The sequence below is a fragment of the Sinocyclocheilus anshuiensis genome, unplaced genomic scaffold (assembly GCF_001515605.1).
Source record: "Sinocyclocheilus anshuiensis isolate Anshui unplaced genomic scaffold, SAMN03320099.WGS_v1.1 scaffold1075, whole genome shotgun sequence".
Taxonomy (NCBI): Eukaryota; Metazoa; Chordata; class Actinopteri; order Cypriniformes; family Cyprinidae; genus Sinocyclocheilus; species Sinocyclocheilus anshuiensis.
The window spans coordinates 2,674,600-2,695,434 of NW_015544163.1; the positions used below are offsets into that span (position 1 = coordinate 2,674,600).

The following is a 20,835-nucleotide window of genomic DNA, read 5'->3' on the forward strand; positions in this document are numbered from 1 at the left end:
TAGGGCCTTAATTGTTTAATTAATCGAAAATAATGCCACAAACAAAATTACAAAAAAATTAAATAAAATACATAATTTATATAATTCTATAAAATATATTTATAATAAAATATATACCTGATTTAAAAATATATAACTTGTCCTAAAACATATAATTTTATATAATAAAGCCTTCTTTTCGCAATATTTTTTTTTCACAGTTTGCTGTGCTTGTTTGCAGACTAGTGCTGCATAATTTGGCCAAAAATGGTGTGATTATATAGAAATGTGGCTATAAAATAATAATAATAATAATAATAATGATAAGAAGAAGAAGAATACTCTATACAATATTTAAAAAAATACTATTGTAATATTTATGGTATTGAGAATTTGATTATTTTGGCATTACAATAATTAGTTTTTTTAGTGTAGGGACTTAATTGTTATGAAAATAATGTCACAAACATATATAAACCTTTATATAATAAAGCCTTTTTTAGCACAATTAAGATGTTGTAGAAATATACATGCATGCATACATACATAGAATAAAAATATAGCCTAACATTTAAATATAAAACATTCAAACATTGAGTTTGATTGATTTAGGTGTGAAATATGACAGGGTTTGTGAGATCTGTATTGTCTCACACACAAAAGCTCACGTGCAAATACATCCTGATAATGAATGATGATTCATCCTTTATCACGCATGCTGAAGTTGACCCTCGCTGCCCACAAGCACACAGAGAAATGTAGGAAAGACACAGGCTACTCACGGTTATAGTGGGGATAGCAGCTACCATAGAGTACACGAGCACCGGCGGTACGTTACTCCTCTCCTCCGGTCCAGGGTACGGTTTGGAGAACGCCTTGTCGAAGCAGAAGAAGCCCTGGACGTGCACGGGAAAAGTGTCCGTGTATTCGAAGTAGTACGCCAGGAGAACGGTGCCTGCCATGATCACCAGCTGAAAATAAAACATGATCCACGCTTTACAACCACAGAACAAGACGCTCCGCAACAATCAGAGACACGCGCGCGTCGTGACACTGAGAGCGTTACATGCTGCTCCGCGAGGAAAGCCGCGCGGAGCGAGCGAGAGGAGAGAGGAGAGAGGAGAGCGGAGGACCGGCGCGATGAGAGTCGGCGGGGAGGGACAGCGTGAGCTGGACACAAATAGGCTCAGCGGCGCGTTGTGTGTCCGTGTGCGCGAGAGAGACATTTTGGATGTGTGTGAAACACAACGAGGGTGTGAACGCGCTCATTAGCGACTTTCAAAAGCAGCTCGCCTTCATTCAAGACACACTGTGCTTCTCATTCAACCTTCAAAACACAAAGATGCAAATTAACTACTGATATATGGTGACCCCAAAGGGTTTGAGGTACACTGAGAAAAATTTGGTGTGGAAACAATTTTCACTCAGAAATTTCACACAGTTACAAAGCAACGGCAAGCAACACAGCTTGCTTTTTTTTTGTTACAGTGTATGGCTGCATGATTTGGGGGTTTAAAAATGAAATGAAATGATCTTTCTGATAAAAATGTATGATACAAAAAATCATGTTTGCTGTGCTTCTTTGTATAGGGCTGCATATTATAGGCCTATATCAATATGGCTATAATAACGATGATAATAATTGCTACTACTACTATTTGGCCTACTACTAAATAAACTATAAAAATGGCAAAAACCAAACAAAAATACTAGTATTATAATATTTTACAGTAAAATAAAAACAGTATTTTGCAAACAATTACAAAGAAACGGCAAGCAACATTCAAATAAACATGAATTTTTGAAGAAAAACTTAAATAGTATTCCAAACATACCACAATCATTGCTTTATTTAAAACGATGAAAAAAATATTACAGGATAGGGCTGCTTTTTCTAATTATGATTATTCTGATATAAAATAGTGATAAAAAAAAGGTTTACTGTGCTTGTTTATAGAGCTGCGTAATTTGCGGTTATATAATGATATAGCTGAATAATAATAATAATAATTAATACTACTAAATAAAGCTATAAAAATTGCAAAATAAATATGACTATATTTCACTACAAAAGAAAAAAGTTTTTAAGAAAATTTGTACAAAAATAATAATTATATTTGACATTACATCTGTAAAATTTCTAATATTTAGGGCTGTCTTAATTTCTTCATTTTCAAACATTAAACCACCAAACTTCCATTTTGAGGAAATCCGCAAAACCTTAAAGCTTCTCTGTTGTTGATTTTTATTTATTTTTTTATTACACGTATGGAAGAATGCTGGCCTGCTTTACTTAGATCATATGCAGAAATGGGCAGCATTTACTGTGAACCGACTCACTCAGAGATACTGAAAACACTGAATCATGAGCTGCTCATGTGTAAATGAACACAGTGCCACGCTTCACTCAGAGAGGGGCCGTTTACACAACAACGTTTTCAGCCAAAAACGGGAAACTTTTTATGAGTTTTGACTGTTCGTTTACATGACAACGGCGTTTTGGGGACTGAAAACACATATTTTTGAAAACAGGTTTCAAAGTGCAAGTTTTTGAAAACGGCACCATTATTATTTCCGTGTAAACACCCACAACGGGAATCTTTGAAAACGGTGACGTCGTGCACGTGCATAGTACGTGTTAGGCATGTAGCATGCGCAGTACGTGTCAATTTTAAAGGCAAGCGCGAACAAACATACACAATAATGGCGGAGTACATGGTATTGTTGTTGCTGCTCAAGAGTTTGCTAACGCTTCTTCAGCAAAGTGTGGATTTACTTCACCAATATTACAACCAACAGCGGAAACGCATCATATACAACATTTAATCATCACTTCCCTACAGGTACTGTTTACTAGCAAGGTGACAGTGCCAACTACTGGCATGGCATACGTAATGCAGCGTTTTTGGCCATTTTCGCGGATATCTGTAAACGCGACTCATTTTGAAAACGTTGTCGTGTATACGTGAAACTTTTTAAAAATGCAAGGGAAAAACGTTTCCGTTTTTGACTACACCGTTGTCGTGTAAACGTAGCCTAAAACATGCAGTGCATATATTTATTTCATAGCCATATCACAACATCTGGATACCTAATGCATGAATGTCATTACTTTAGGCTAGATGTAAAATACCAAAACACCTGTGTGAACTTGGGAGAATAGACTTCAAAAGCATTGCTTGCTTGCAAAAAGCAAACGTGAAAATTCTGAGGAAAAATAATTATGTTATCTACTACAATGACATTTTTATCTGTGACATATGTGTTCAAATGCATTTAGGGGCCACTGTATTTGAGAATACACGTTTTTTTTTTATTCACAAGTGCATAATACTTGTTTCCTGAGTACTTGAAGCATGAAAAATGCGCTTGGATTATTCACCCAGATCTCTCTACCCACACAGACACCCACATTCACACACACCCAAACACAAAGCCTGACCCACGTGTCAGTCAAGTGTTCTCAATGCTTTTCTTGTCTCTCTTAGTTAGAAAGAGAGAAAGACAGACAAATGCTGTTGTGTTTAACTGTCATGGTGAAGAACACAACATTGCAGGGTTAAAATATTCAGCACATTTTGTTTCCAAACATAACAGCCTGAATATAATTGTAGATTATAACAGTCAAATAGAAATTAATTTATTTGTATGATGTTTTTTTTTTAAACACACACTGTTCCAAAGCAGCTTTACATGAAATATAAACATAAAGAAAATAAAAGGTCAAGATCTTAGTTTCGGTGTAGTGCAATGCTGTATGTGTCCACCGGGGGACAGACTGGAGCTTTAAGATGATTAGTTGTGCTTGATGGGGCAAATATCACTATTGCTATTGCTCATATTTAGAGTGAAACTTGAGCATACCCCTAACCATACGTAACTGTAAGTACTGTACTTTGGTGAATAACTGTGCTACAAAAATTAATAATACCTCAAATTGTGTGATTTGAGGTTATCAGAGTTATCAGAGTTATGATTTTGGACAATAAAATAGGCCAACATTAAATTAACAAATAAATGTGATATATACATATAAATATCACGAGTATGTGAACACTGATCCCACATGTAGTGTATAACATGCACACTTGATCTTCCATCCATTCATTCATTCATTAATTGGAAATATTCAGCTCAAATTTTAAAAGAGTATCCCACTGGAACATGCTGCTTTTATTTGGCATGAGTTCGTGAAACGATCATTAAACACACTGTGCCAGAATCACTCTGTGGCTCTGTGTTCACTCAAACAGTCTAATTAGAGAGCGGGGCGAGGAGGATTATTCCATATGGCAACATGTTTCTCCACAGCCAGCAAAATTCAACATTACTCTGCTGTCATCTCTCAGTTCTGGATAGTTTAGCTGGAGTTCAAATCAGTCTAAAATGTATCGTGGAAACATGACTGTACCAAACCCATATAAAGAGCACATGTGCTGTGGAAGACATGAGCAAAAGAAGACAGGTTAATATGTGTCATGCATAAGAGTATTTAATCTGTAATATATGCACTTCTCTATTGTGGAGCATACAGCAAACAAGTTGAGACAGCTCAATAGAGACCGCCGCCGTATTAACCACAGCATCACCGTAAGCAAAGCTGACAGGCGACTCCATGGTTTGGAGAAGTGCTGCGGAGGACACGCTCGATTGTGTTTGGAGGAGAGCGGAGAGAGGGACTTCCAAAGGACAAGATTCATCGCTGTCATAAATTAAGGATGACAGATGTGCTGTAATCTCGGGAAGAGCGTGGTGAACCACACAGAAGATCTGTTTCAGAGCCTGTTTGAGAAGGTACGACTCCTCAGAGCATTCTGACCTCTTTCTGATTCAGGGTTCAAGAGCGGCGTGCATACAGTACATTAAAAAGCTAGACAGAAGTACATACAGATTTAATTTATACTGCTTTTATTTATTTATTTATTTTAATTTATTATTATTATTGATACTATTTATTCGTATTTTTATTTCTAAAAATGAAATTATTTTTTAAATTTGAATATATTTTAATTATAATTTATATTGTTATTATTTATAATATTTTATTTATATTCATACAATTTTAATTTTAATTTATTAATAATAATAATAATAATATCTTAATACATGCTTATATATGCTTTCTTAAAATATATCAAATTTCAGTTATAGCTTACAAAATGATAGACAGACAGACAGACAGACAGACAGATAGATAGATAGATAGATAGATAGATATGACTCAAAATCTCAGTGTCGTTCAAATGTCTTGGCTCTAATTGGACCTGACATCAGTCTGGTCTTTCAGAGTATTTTTAGAGTTGTCTCTCTTCACGCTGGCAGACACTGAAGGCTGTCTAGCCGTTTGAGTGACAGCTCATCTCTCCTCTCATTCATAGCTCATTACGGGCCTTTTATTCTGCCTGATGAGCAGAACTAAACAGCACCAAAGGACGCCATGTACCTCATACTTGCACGGTGTGATGATGGATGGACGCAAAAATATGATCTTTAATGAAATCAGTCTTAGCTGCTCTCCACAAACATCTTTAGGCAGGCAGGCTTTAGAGTTTTGGACACTTTATTAGCTGAACACCAGCTTGTTTGGGAGTTTGGGAGACCATCTTAAACCAGTTAAGACCAGTAAATCAGCAAATAAAAGTTATTTTTTATCAGAAGGATCATATAGATACAGTACATCCTTTGGTTCCCTTTCATGGGAACTTCGAACTGCGTCCTCTAGGGGTCACTAAGACGTTTTCTTCAGGAATTTTGATAAAATAGCAACAGTCTTGACTCAATTAGAATTCGAGCATTTACTGCACAAAACGGATAATGTTTCTACATGTTTGTTGTTGCTTCACAATTAACGGCTTGATAAGAGCCCACAGGCGTAGATGCAGATGTGTGATCAGTCTGTTATTAGTCTGTTTCAGCATGTGCCGTAAATAAACATTATCCCGCTGAGAAGCCGCTCCAGCAAATTCAAGTCATTTAGGACGCTGCCAAGTAGTGCTGCTCTTCCTCCCTTTCCACAAGTCTTCTCTACTCTTCTTTCATCTGTCAAGAGCAACAGTGTTTCTCTGCCTTCCCGGTGTTAGTCTTCTCCTACTGAGTCAAACTGCTCAGCTCCCATAATGCTCATCAGCGACCCGCCAGTTCAAGTGTCAGTCGTTTAAAAAAAAAATCTATTTTTATTCCTTTCATTTTCCAGCGCCTTTGTAGATCTCCATGCTGCTATCAAAGAAGCCAGAGAAACTAGATCTGCTATCGCTCACTGCCAAAGATCGACTGATGATCAGATGTGTTACCTTTACTTTTCAGATCTTGCTTGTTTAATATTTCATGCTTTTTAAAGCACTTTTTAAACTGTTTCCCTCATAACAATGTAGCTAATATCAGGTTTTACTATCTTTGTGGATATTTGCTTACCACACAGTGGGCAAAACCAGACCCACAGAGACACACAAACAAATCTTCACATCCATAGACAAATGAATTAACAATTTCACTTCACGTTAACAATATTTATTAATTTAAATATAAACCAAACTGATGTGAGCAAAGTTTTTTACGGTCTTCAATGTCACTAAAGCACCTGCTGCAGTCTTGCGCCCTCTACTGGATTTTACAGGAGGTACAAAACTAATTTCTTCTTCACCGTCACAAATCTACTGAGGCAAAACTAACAATTTCATAAAAATGTAAATTCTGTCATCATATATCTAAATTTACTGTCTTTGCCATCAACACGATACAATATCTGGGATACGGCTGAGGGGAAGATAGTCAGTGAATAATGATTTGCACAGACTCGCAGAAAAATACTGTTCGACTTCTGAAGATTTGTACTAATACATATACAAAGTATGGTGCCTTTGTGAGTTTTTTGGTGTTCTTGGTCACGATTTTCTACATAGTATTATAAAAGAGCAGCATGAACATTCTTCAAACTTTAGCCTTTGGAAAAAAGAATGTAAACTATGACAAATTGCTGTTTTTATGTCATGTGTTGCAGGGATTCCCAAACTGTTTTTTCTATATATTTATTTATATATAGATTTAAAGATAATATTTCAATAACTGAACACATTTACCCATCTTCACAGTTCTCTGATGTTAATGGTCACGTTGACATGCAGGTAAAAACAAATAAACTATTTCAAATGTTAAAAAAAAAACATCAAAAAGCAAAATTTAATTATTTGAATTTACATTTTTATGATTTAATTAATTATAAGATTTTCATCAGCTCACGAATCCTCTGCAGTTTCGTCATTTACCCCAGATTTGGGAAACACTGATGTAATGTAATGTTTAATGCATTTCATGATATTGATAACAAAGACTGGAATATATTTATTTCTCTTTCTTTTTTACAACATTAACCCCTTCAAATCTATAAACAAGTTAGGTCATAAGTAATCTAAAAGTAATCCAAAAAAGTCTGAATACATTACTTAAAATGAGTCATCTAAATTACATTACTGACTATAATTCACATCACCAGGAACAGACTACAACATAACTGGCTGTTTTGTTTCTTTCACAATCCTAGTCTTTTGCTTCGTCTTGCTAAAGTGAGTCATAGCAATAGTTGAATGTGCTAAACAAAAAAGAAAAGAAAAATGGCTTATCAAATATTCGTATATGCATGCTGCAAGAGCACAATACTGTATGTCTGTGTGTGAATGCATGTGCCTGCGTATTACTGCAAGGAAGCTGAAGAAGGAAGGAAAGAGAAGATTTACACGTGTGGGAGAGAGAGCATCTAAAAATGATATAGCAGAAGGATACAGACACAGGATCGAGATCCAGCTGATTGGTAGCCATAGTAACAACCGCGGAGGCAAGTATCGTGATGTGTTTGTGATGCACACGCAACATTAGTGCACATGAACACACACACACAATAACACACACAAAAACAATTCAGTCCATTGTGTGCTGTGTGCTTCATTGTGAAAGCGAAACTACTTTGTTTGGTCTTCCAAAAGAGGACGATATCCACTTCATCATGCCTGGAGCCTGGAGTCCAGCCCGATGTCTTCACATGTGGTTGACGCTGTTTCGTTGTGAAAGTGAAACTACTTTGTTTGGTCTTCCAAAAATGGACACGACTAGAAATCAGTGGTTAAGTTGTATTTACAACACTGTTCCAGAACACTTCAACCCAAATATTCAGATGTGTGCAGCACATTTTACGGAGGACTGTTTCCTGATCCTGGGAGAGTAGACTACAATGCCGGCTGTTCTGACTCAAAGACTGTAAGTACGTTTTTTATATTTAAAGAGTTTTTATATTTTATATATTTAAAGCAAGTTTTTTGAGCAGTGTAGAGTAGCACTTGTTGTTTGTCATTTCTCCGATCACAAATGCAGACATGGTTTTATGTTTACGCGGCGTGATGCAACGCAACGCGTAAAAGGCCTAGTATAAGTCATTATAATCCATAATTATGTCCCCACTGGATGCAACGAATGCCTCGTTTATAATGGGTTTTAATGATTTTGTCTCGTCGCTCTGGCCTGGCCTGGCATCATCACAATATGGTAAGGGGCGTAACATTTCCGTCACACGCTTGAGGTATTCGGCCAATCACAACGCACTGGATAGCTGGCCAATCACAGCACACCTCACTTTAATGTTCTTTTTAGCAGCATCATATGACCCCTTTAAATGACCTACAGCTATATCCAGTGATGCAAATTACTCAACTTCAGTATTGAAGCTAATTTATTAATAAAAGTCATGGGGCTCCTGAATGTTTCTGTGTGTACGCAGTGCGATCTGCGATCTTTGTGTGTCTTGATATATATATATATCTTCTGTATCAAATTCTTTATCAAATATATTAAATTTAAAATAGATTAAAATAGAAACAATTATTTAACATTTTTAAAACTGTTTTACTGTTTCTTTATTTATATTTATGTATAAAGAACTGACCACATTTACTATTCAAAATGAAAAATGAAATGTATATGCATGTTTATATTTTAAAATTCATTTATTAAAGATAATGCAGTTTGTTTTCTTCAAATAGGGTGAACTACGACCTGCAAAATCACATGATGTAAAACTGATCTGAATCAATACAAAGGAAATAGCTAGCCTCTCTTTTTATATCTTTAACAACTTTGATCATATTAATTTGAAGAAGCTTCACTTCCTTTAAGGCCATGACATAACAACCTCACATCTTTCGCTGTGAGCCCATTCAGAGTTCATAAAACATCCTGATCCAACTTGATAAAGTCTGGATTATAGTTAGGGTTAAGGTTAAGGCTGTAGGATAACTCACCTCCACAAACAGGAAACATGGTAGAATGGAGCTACTGCTCTTCACAGCAGGCTTCTCTTCTGCTGCCATTGTAGATCCCTCTTCTTTCTGCTCTGTTCCTCCTCTCACACTCCCACTTTATTCTTCTCACATGAAAGAGAAAGAAAGAACAGGTCAGGAGCTAGTAAACTCAATTAAAATAACTTAATCGTCCTTTGCACGTCTGAAGGATATTCTCCTGCATGACTACATTTAAACACAACATTTAAACACAACCCCATAACCCTATGTAGAAACTAAATATTTATACAAGTGACCAGAAAAATGTCCAGTCAGATTATATTAAGAGGCCAAGTTTTGTGTGGCACACTTTCAAGGTTAATTTTGATGTTTATCTGTGTTTTAATATATATATTTTTATATTTTATATACAAACATATTAATAAAAAATAATCATATTCATAAAAATAAATATATTTTGTTTATTAAAATTCATATATGAATATGTATTTGAAAAGTCTAAATATACTATTTATACTGTATACATATATATATATTCCATGAAGATATTTTGTAAATTTCCTACCGTAAATATATCAAAACTTAATTTTTGATTAGTAATATGCATTGCTAAGAACTTCATTTGGACAACTTTAAAGGTGATTTTCTCAATATTTAGATTTTTTTGCACCCTCAGATTCCAGATATTCAAATAGTTGTATCTCAGCCAAATATTGTCCTATCCTAACAAACCATACACCAATGGAAAGCTTTCAGATGATGTATAAATCTCAATTTAAAAAAATGTACCCTTATGACTTGTTTTGTGGTCCAGGGTCACATATTTATTATTTACATATTTAAATATGCTATTTATTGCATTTCATGATTATTTATTTATTGTATTTCCTGTTCTTGTGTGTGCTGAACATTTTTTTATTCTCATTGACAGTTACATGACCCAAAAAGGTTTATATAAATGGTAAACTGAAATAATACAAGACTTGCTGTTTACAATCTAGATTAGGCCGCTTATTGGGTTAAGGTAGACGTCAAATTAAGTGACTACTTTACAGAGCGCTTATGACCTACAAGACTAACTACTGAGAACAAATGATGCAACCATTTGCAGTGAGTTACAATCTAATTAACACTTACAAAGCCCCTTTACCCTAGTATTCATTTACGAACAGATGGACCCAGAACTCTCTCTAGGACTGGATTTTCATTGGTCCGTGAACCACCGAGCAGCATTTTGTCAGCAGGTCTGTTGAACATCACAGCGTAAACCTCTGAGTTCAGGACAGGGAAATGAATATCACATGAAGGCAGGCACTAAAGCTCTACGACAGAAAGCATCTAGTACATGCCTCCTCTTTTAGTATGCCTTACGCTCACAGCAGTCAACATTTTACATCTGTCAGTGTGTGAGTCCTCAGATAATGTAAAAAAAACGAAGCGGCAGACCAGCATTTTTTGAAACGTTTCCTGATGCCGGGCAACACTGGAAGGTTTTCTAAAAAGTCTGTCTATATGGTGTGCTGTTTTAATGTCTTTGAGGAAAAAGGAAGCTAAAGTGCACAATCTCAATCCAGAAAAGAGATGTGCTCTAATGTAAGATTCATCCAAATAAACAAGAAAATTGGCCAACCTGGAAGAAGGTTTAGGAATAAATTGGGTGTCTCTCGCTCACTGTTTTTTTTTATCCTTTATAATTTGCATTTGTTTAGTCTCGCTTATGTTAACATGCTTTGATAATTATGTAGATGCTTCAAGCTTAAAAAAGAAAGTCATGCAGGTAAGTGTCTGGAAATGGTCTAGCATATGGTCTGCTCATGTGTAGACTCAGACTGCACACCCACAGACCAGCCATGGACTCATTACAGACCGTCTGTTGCATTTTACACACAAAAATAGAAAGATTGTTGCCAAAATTGTAAGCTAGAATCTTAGTGCACTTTCTGGAAATCAGAGTGGATGAGTTCTTATCTATTCATCAGGAAACAATATATACTTAAATATATATTTATGAAATGCTGAAATGCAGAATGCAATGTAATTTGAATTTGAAAGTATGTTAGTTTAATTGAAAGAACATGAAAAAGCAACTAGAAAAGCAAAAGTTTGTACAATAAGACATTATTTATTTACTTATTATACAGTATATATATTTATTAAGACATTAATTATTTGTCAAGGTATTTTATTGTTACATTTTTTGTGGACCAAGGTGGAAAAACACTTTACCCAGAATGCACCTGTGCTGAATTTTTTTAATTTCAATTAATTCAATTCAAATTTAAATGCAATTCCTCTTCCTGTCATTTCAGTTCAACTTCACCAATTTAACTTACAACTATTACAACTTTTGCACTGATGATGAAGCAAATGCATGGTTTAACTAAAATACAATCAAGGCAAAATCTGTAACTTGCAATGTGTCTACGCATTTGCCTCAAAATGTGCCAAATATAACTAATGCTAAATATAGATATATATTAAATATAATATCCACAAACTATAATTTTTTTTTAAAAGTTGTAAATAAAAAAAAGATTACTGGAGTATGTTCTACAAGAATTAGAACTAACTATTTCAATTTTCTACTTTAAAATGTCATGTTTAATTAAATATGTTACTTGCTGTTTCTTTGTAATCATTTGTGGAATTTGCTAGCAGTTTCTGAGTGAAAATTATTTCAAAGTAAATATTTTCCAGTGCATGCCTAAAACACAGAAAATAAAGGTAAAAGTAAAGGTCTCTAAAGCATAAAAAAGTTCAAAACAGTCATTCTTAAACAGTAACAAATTTAAGTACTCATTATAATTATATTTTTGAATATGAAATGACAAAATTGCTTAAATTTAAATAACATTTTTGTCCAAAAAATGTAAAATGCTTGCATTATTCTTGTGGTCAGATGGCACTAAATGAACAGGTTTTGCTCGAAAAAAAAAGCTGCAAAGTGGGACAGACATGCTTGACAGTCAAAAGTCTGGCTGTGTATGACTAACTCATGTGTATCATACAGCCCTCTATACTCTACAGAGCCAAGCTGACAAACAAACACAAAAGCAATGGCTTAAATTAGCCCCTTATACTGAACAAGCCCCTTCAAACAGGAGGGCTTTCCCAGAGATGTATGGTTGCTGGATTACCACAAATTGAGACTAGGCTGTTATATCCTCAAAGGACATGAGCTTCAATTAGTACAGTCAAACATGGTAGTCTCCCAGGGTGGACCAACTCCATTATAATGCAGAGCTTGCCCTGAATTTCCATTATGATTCAGGTATAAAAATATAGATGGCCTGTCTCAGCTTTCATATTAGATTAGAGTTCAGAAAGATTGCTATTCAAGAATGGTGATAAGTACAGCAAAACAACTCCTCAAGGTCTTTGACTTTGCTTCTAATCCTAGTGAAGAATTACTCTTGCAATATCTTCACCAAAACAAACTGACTTCAACAACTCGCAAAAAATAGGAGAGACATAGTATTCAAAGAGAAGAATGTATTTTGTACATTATTTTCAGCTTAAATGTTAACATTTTCTGCAATTTTAGAGTAAATTCGATTAAAATGTATGATCACGCAATACTGACTACATTAGGGGAAAAAAAACTAAAGACGAAAGCTACAACAATAAACTGTGTAAAAATTAACACTGCTGAACAAGAAGTCTCCTGACATCTTCCGATAAAATCAAGAGTTTTGCAGAACTGTTTTACTAGACACGACTGGCCGTTGTTAAAGTGTTCTGGGCGGTTATAGCACGCCTTTCATGTCTATTACCGCACAAACAATGCAGTCTCAATGTGAAGTATATGGGCTGAACAATTAATAATCAAATAAAACCAAAATCGCAAAGGTTGTGATAAATATATGTGCTGCGTGTTTCAGAGTGAAGTGCAGCACTATTTTCTTTTACACATGAGCAGCTCATAATCCAGTGGTTTCAGCGGCTCAGAGCAGCTCGGTGTGCAGTAAATGCTGCTCCACACAAACTTATCTCTGCTCTGAGTTTGGGTCACTTTAATGTCATTTGGGAACATGACGTGCCAACCATCTTCCCAAATCTATAATGAGAAGCACTTACAAACCAGCTGTTGTCAGAAGCTTTGGAAATGGCTCCCTGTGGTTTTCCACCAGAATAAATGCTCCATGATTTAATGTGTGAAAATGAAGAAATGAAGACAGCCAGAAATATTAGTATCGAAACTTTACAGTTGTACTGTAAATTATTTGATTAATTCTCGATTTTTTTTTATTTTACATCAAAACAGTAATATGTTTTTTTTCTTCATATTTTTATTTAGTAATACTACCACTACTACTACTAATTATTATTATTATATAATTACTTAAAAAGGGCCAAATTGTGCAGCCCTACAAACTTTAATAACAAAATAATTTACCTGAATAACAATTACAATTTTAATCAGAGTAATCGCAATTAGATTTTCCCTAAATTGTGCAGCCCTATACAGAATGAAGGGTTTGTTCACATCCCTAAACCTAAAATGCAGAAAACAAAAGAATATATTTTTAAGAATGCTAAACACTGAACCCCACTGACTTTCATGCACTCACGACAAAAATCACTAAAAAAAAAATTTCCAAATATCTTCTTTTGTATTCCTCAGAAGTAAGTCATGCAGGTTTTTAAAATGAAATAAGGGCGAGCAAATGACAGAATTTTTAGTTTAGCATGAACCATCCTTTTAACAAACATCACTAAAGTTCAGCCCTCCATTGCATCCTGTACAAATGCAACTCATAAACACTTACCAGGACATTAATCTGTCACTTGTCTCGCTCTCTTCTCTGTATTTCTTCATTTGTCCAACCCAGTAATAAAAGGACACATGCTCAAGAGCGTAATCCTCTTGCTGGCGTGCTGTTGTAAAAACCTGGATTACAGTGTGTGTACGTGTCTATCGCTCTACTGTCTCATCTTTGATTTGAACGTGTCTCTGGGTTTGAGCCACCCCCAAAACACATGCACGTTTCAAATCACCACATGTATCAGCCGTCAGCATCGCAATGTCAAGCTATTAAAGGTGGGGGATGCATGCGAAAGCAATAAGAGCGTAAAACCCTAAAGGGAGTTGCCATACAGGGTAATTAGAGCTAGCGTTTGGGGAATACCACACCCCCACCCTCCTTCCTTCTCCACGTCCTTCAGATTTCCAGCGTTATGGGGCAGGAAACATCTCTCAGCCTTCCAGGGTGACTCACTCCAAAGCGGCCACACTCGCACCCACATGCACCCTGAAATTACAGTCATGCACCGTCCACAATGACCAAAACTGTTTGCATGCACAATTAGATGGATAGCCAGACTTACTTCACACCCTACAGCCGTCGCGATGGATTCCTATGCAGTGGCCATAACGTGCACCGATTCAGCTTCCCTCTCCTCGTCCCGTTCTTCCGTCTATCTACCCACCCACGCAGGATTTTTTTTTCTCGCGGAGCGTTTCCTCACATTAGCGCACGCAGATGCGCTCACGGTCTGTGTGCAAACCGCGCACAGGCGGATCCCTCTTTAATGAGGCGTGAGAGATTAAACCGTCACCTCGACCGTAGCTCTCCAGTGCGGCTGCAGCGAATGCGCGTGTGCGCGCGCGATAGTCAGCGCAACGGGGAGTCTAGGGGAGAGTCTGATTTGTATTCAGACTCGTCCCTCCCTCCCTCTCTCTCTTGCTCAGGATTCAGGTAACAGTGTGAGATGTAGTGAATGTAGGTTAATGTTATATTGAAAGTGATCTGCTGAGGGTCAAGCGTGCCAAAGCCTCTACAATGTCTAAAACAAATAGCAGCAGCATTGCACTCATTAGTGATGCTTGCATCAGTATTGATATTAGTAATGCATACCGGATAGTCTAATGAATGAACAGTGACCCACATAAGAAATGACGGCCAGTAATTGGGAAGGGATCATATTATTGGTTGCCAAAGGCTACAGTGTTGAACAACGGAATTAATGAAACAACTGGCAATAAATAGCAGGTGTTTTATGAAATGTCTAACTAATTGAATCAGAACTCCACAAAGTCTCCACACAACTTTCCCTTAGAAATGACTGACTTCTGGTCTTTCATTTGTCGCAGATGTGGCTTGATTAAGAAATTGACTCAAAAATGAAAATTCTGGGGTTCCTTTAAGGATGTGCTCCTTTGACATTAGCCAGTGACTATCTTTCACAAAGCCAGAACACCCTAACAACCATCCCAAACACCATGGCAACCACCAATCATCCAGAACACTGTGACAACCACCTAACAACACCCTAGCAACATTCCAAAACACCCTTACACCATAGCAACCATTCAGAAAACTGTGATAAACACCTAGCAACGCCCTAGCAGCCATCCAAATCACCATGACAACCATCTAGCAATGCCCTATTAGCCATCCAGAACACCTGAACAACCACCTAGCAACCATCCAGAAAAACCCAACAACAACTTAGCAAAGCCCAAGCAATCATACAGAGCACCATAACAACCATATAGCAATGCCCTATCAACCATTCAGAACACCCTGACAACCACCTAGCAACCATCCAGAACACCCTAACAACCACCTAGTAAAGCCCAAACAACCATCCAGAACACCCGAACAACCACCTAGCAATCATCCAGAAAAACCTAACAACTTAGCAATGCCCATGCAAAAATTGGGAACACCCAAACAACCACCTAGCAATGCCCTAGCAACCATGCACAACACCCTGACAACCACCTAGCAACCATCCAGAACACCCAAACAACCACCTAGCAACCATCCAGAAAAACCTAACTTAACAATGCCCATGCAACAATTCAGTATACACTAACAACCACCTAGCAATGCCCTAGCAACCATTCATACAGAAAACACCCTGACAACCATCTAGCGATGCCCTAGAAACCATGCAGAATACCATGACAACCACCTAGCAACCATCCAGAACACTGTGACAATCACCTAACAACACCCTAGCAACATTCCAGGACACCCTAAAAACCATATAGCAATGCCCTAGTAAACACCCAGAACACCATGACAACCACCTAGCAACCATTCAGAAAACTGTGACAACAACCTAACCAAACCCTAACACCAATGCAACCATTCAGATCGCTGTGACAACCACCTAGCAACACCCTAGCAGCCATCCAAACCACCATGACAACTATCTAGCAATGCCCTAGTAACCATTCATCCAGAACACCTGACAACCATCTAGCAATGCCTTAGCAACCATCCAGAACACCCTGACAACCACCTAGCAATGCCCAAGCATGCATCTGTAACACCTTATCAGCTAACTTAGCAATAGGTTTTGCTGGGCAAGCATCATTCACATATCCTTCAGAAAATGTCGACATTTATTTAGAGACAAAAGTGCCAACTGTTTCAATTAAAACCCCTTCTGTATATTTCTTTAATGTTAGAAGCAAATAGCAAAGAGATCACTGACTGGAGTAAATGCAAATGAAACCTGAACTAAAGCAGCTTGCATGTCTCAGGGGTGAGTTATGTGCATTATAGCAGTCCATCGGGTGCAAATATGACTTAACCTTTACTTCTAGTGTGTGTGTGTGTGTGTTATTGGACAGCTCTGCTTAACGCTCGTCAGGCTGCAGTCCCTTGAGTCCTGCATTCAGTCAGTCAGTGCTGCTCACACTTGATAGGGGTCGGAGAAAGAGAAAAATCAATAAAGACCTTGAATGCCTCCTATTTCTAATATGCATGTCAGCTGCATACAAGCAAACAGTTGTATTATATTTTTTAAGGCCTGAAGGATGAATTAAAAAAAAGCACAAAAAGGGCAAAATCATGAATATTTAAAATGTTACTAGAAAGTGAACCAGTTCAGATCATTAATGTTTTTTTTGTTTTTTTTTTATAATAAATAATCCATGTGACATCAGTGGTTCAACCGTCATTTTTACGAAGCTATGAGAATACATTTTGTGTGCAAAGAAAACAAAAATAATAACTTTATTCAACAATTCGTCTCCTCTGCGTTACCCTGTAGCGCCATTTTGGAGAGTGTCACATACGTAAACAACATATGCTTATCTGTGTCAGCAGCACCGTACGCAGATACGTTGTTTATGATGTTTACGCTTTGATCTGAACGTAAACAACGTATCCAATGTATGTACATGGATACGCTGTTTAATTATTATAATTAAGGTTGAACCCCTGATGTCACATGGATTATTTTACCGATCTCCTTGCTACGTTTCTGGACCGTGATAGTGTTAGGATCCTTGATGGAGGGTCAGAAAGCTCTCAGATTCCATCAAAAATATCTTAATTTGTGTTCCGAAGATGAACGGAGGTATTACGGGTTTGGAACTTCATGAGGGTGAATAATTCATTACAGAATTTTCATTTTTGGGTGAACTATCCCTTTAAGGGAATGTTCAGTTTGATCATTTTGCAAACATTATGAGAACATTACTTTTGAATGTTCTCTGCACAATCTGAAACAAGATAACTTTAAACAACATTCTGCTAATGTTACTGGTAGACGTGTTCATAACTTTATATAAACATGAAATCATGAAACCTGAGGAGATTTGCTATTTTTATTTTTAAGACTTACTGTACAATTTGTGCCTGGTGGACATCCACACTTTAAAAAATGCTGGGTTAAAAACAACCCAGTGCTGGGTAAAATATGGACAATCCCAGCTATTGGGTTGGTTACTACCCAGAAGGTTGGGTTAAACATTTAACCCAACCGCTGAGTCAAAACAACCCAGTTGCTGGGTTTGTCCATATTTCACCCAGTGCTGGGTTGTATTTAACCCAGCATTTTTTAGAGTGCAAAAATACTTACACTGTAACTATATTATTTTGGTGAAACTCACTAACCACAAACTCCGTTTAACTGCATAAGATTTACACCAGACAACTTGCGTTCAACACAGATTTTATGTGCACGTATTCACTGTTACATGATTTGCATAATTCTTCCAGTGAATTATAGGTGCTAAAGCAACGCAAACAGTTTATGCAAATGCACAGCACCATCAGCGGGTGCAACTCATTCTTCCCCTCATCTCCCCCACAGTGTAATGTACAACGGGTAAATTAACATCATGTTTCATTAGAGCTCGTTTCAGAAGATCTTGTGGAACCTCTGGTTTCCTAGAAACACGCCTTTCTTTTCTGCCGCCGTGGGGGGAAATGATGCGTGTTATTCAGCGCACCAGATGGAGAGCTGATGCAGACCACACTGCTGCCATATGTAAATAAACGGCCTTCCCTTATTAAAATTCATGACAAAAAAGAGGGCATAACCAGCAAACAGTCAGAGCAGACAGGTTGTATTCCTTCAATTTTTTTTTGCCAGTAGAGCATAGTGGTGCTAAAATTGCGAGAACAAAAAGTGTCTCCCTGTAAAAGTAATGCATTTCTAAAACACAATATTGCAATTCTATATAGAAACTATAAACCGTAGTATTTTGAATAAGATTTTGTTCTTTAATTATTACTTTTCTGCAAAATAGGAACATAATTCCACTTTAGTAATTTTAAAAGACAACATGTAAACAAAACACGTTCCTGTTAACAAATGCTGCTATTTTTTTATCAGTTCCCACCACGTCAAATAGAGACCTTTTTTTGATCCAGTTCCTGAAGAATAAAACCTAGTATGCCTTACATTTTTTCTTCTTAAATAGCCTGCAAAACAAAACAAGAACATTTTCAACACAAACTAAATGAGTGACATTGCATTAAGGAAACAACAGAAGAAACATCTAAACAATCTGAAACATTAGCAGTATCTTTTCTAACTAATGGTTACCACTCGGTCTTATTAAAGTATTGAATATTTTCATTAAACTGGAATATGCCGTAATTATGGGCATAGAAGTTGCATTGACCATTTACATGCACTGGAAAATTGCTAAATTTCAATATTATACCAAATATTACAGCATCTTTTGAAATAGAATTATTAACCAGAATATGAACCTTAATTGTATAATGCTGTGACCTTCAAATAATGAGTATTACAATTCAAAAAGCAGACAGAAATTCATGTAGTATTATCAACTGTATCATTGACACATTTCCTATTAATTTATGTATTAACTGGAATTATTATTACTTATTAACTGCAATGATAACAACACTGATGTGCACAAAACATTTCATTTTTAGTACACAGGTATAATTAGTTTGTAGTGGATCTGAAATTCTGAATTATTCAGATGGAGAATCATTTTCTCTCACATGTTCTGTCATGGCACATGAATCTGATTTGTACTCATTGGTATGAGGTGCCGTCACAATGCAGCAATGACTCAAAGCATTCCCACCGCCTGAGTTGATCCTAAGAGACGGTCAATTAAATGAAACAATACATTTCATTTATTTAGATTTATTAGATATTAATTAGATTTATGACAATTAACATTTACAAATGACAAAAGAATAAAATGCTCTCAAGTCTCTTCCAAATCACCAACAGCAAAAACCCTGAGATAAACCTTAATGTTTAGAGATTTCTCTTTCATATCCAAGGAGACATATTGTAAGAAAGATCTCAGTTATGCTTTATTTGTTGAAATATTGTAGAGATTTTATTGCAGATTTTGGCATCTGAGAACAATGTGAGACTATAATCATGACATCTGAAGTGAGATAACTGGGTGTTTGTGACTAGAAAAATGTGAGAGCCCCCCCCAAAAAAAATGTACTCATCCTCAGATCATCCAAGATGTAGATGACTTTGATGATTTGGAGAAATCACTTACTCAGCAATGGATCCTCTGCCGTCAAAATGAGATTCCTAACAGCTGATAAAAACATCACAATAATCCACAAGTAATCCACACAAACCCAGTACATCAGTTAACATCTTGTGAAGTGAAAACCTGTGTGCTTGTAAGAATCAAATCCATCATTAAGGTGTTTTAACTTTAAACAGTCACTTCTTTCCAAAATATCAATCCATAATAACGCTTCCTCCAGTTGTCCTCTCACATCAAAATCCACTGACATGCAGTATTTCTTTAGAACTGTTTTGGACTGTTTTCGGTTGTAAACAATGTGCATATTTCTCTCCTGATTCAGACAACTTTTCACTTGAGGAAGCGTTATTATGAATTATGGACTGGTATTTTAGCTGGAACCAATGGTTTGAAGTTAGAAATGTCTTGATGATGGATTTGTTTCTTACAAACACAGCTTTTTGCGTCACAAGACATTAATTAATGGACTGGAGTTGTGTGGATTACTTGTGGATTATTGTGATGTTTTTATCAGCTGTTTGGACTCTCATTCTGACGGCACCCATTCACTGCAGAGAATCCACTAGTGAGCAAGTGATGTAAAGCTACATTTCTCCAAATCTGGTCAGATGAAGAAAATAACTCATGTACATCTTGGATGGCCTGAGGGTGAATATATTTTCAGCAAATTTTATTTTTCGGTGAACTATTTCTTTAAAGATAGTGTCTAAGAGAATAAAGACATCTCACTTCACTGTGACTGAACACATCACATGCAAATGCACGTTCAGACACACACACACACACACACACACACACACACACACACACGGGGGCGAGAGAGAG

At 36.5% G+C, this 20,835-nt stretch overlaps 1 protein-coding gene across 2 annotated transcripts in view; it reads right to left on the reverse strand.

Moving 5' to 3' along the window:
• The window catches only part of LOC107695724 (phospholipid phosphatase-related protein type 5-like), a 46,952-nt gene extending 32,088 nt beyond the window's left edge, over positions 1–14,864 (reverse strand). Inside the window, exons 1-3 of one of the 2 annotated variants that reach the window (XM_016495749.1) lie at positions 14,592–14,861; positions 9,264–9,385; positions 762–950 (exon numbers count right to left, since the gene is read on the reverse strand). In XM_016495749.1, coding sequence (XP_016351235.1) covers positions 762–950; positions 9,264–9,332 — 258 coding nt within the window. In that variant the 5' untranslated portion in view covers positions 9,333–9,385; positions 14,592–14,861. Of the gene's footprint in view, positions 1–761; positions 951–9,263; positions 9,386–14,591 lie in introns of both variants that reach the window. The other variant, XM_016495750.1, reaches the window with a different exon arrangement.
• Positions 14,865–20,835: the final 5,971 nt, after the last annotated feature.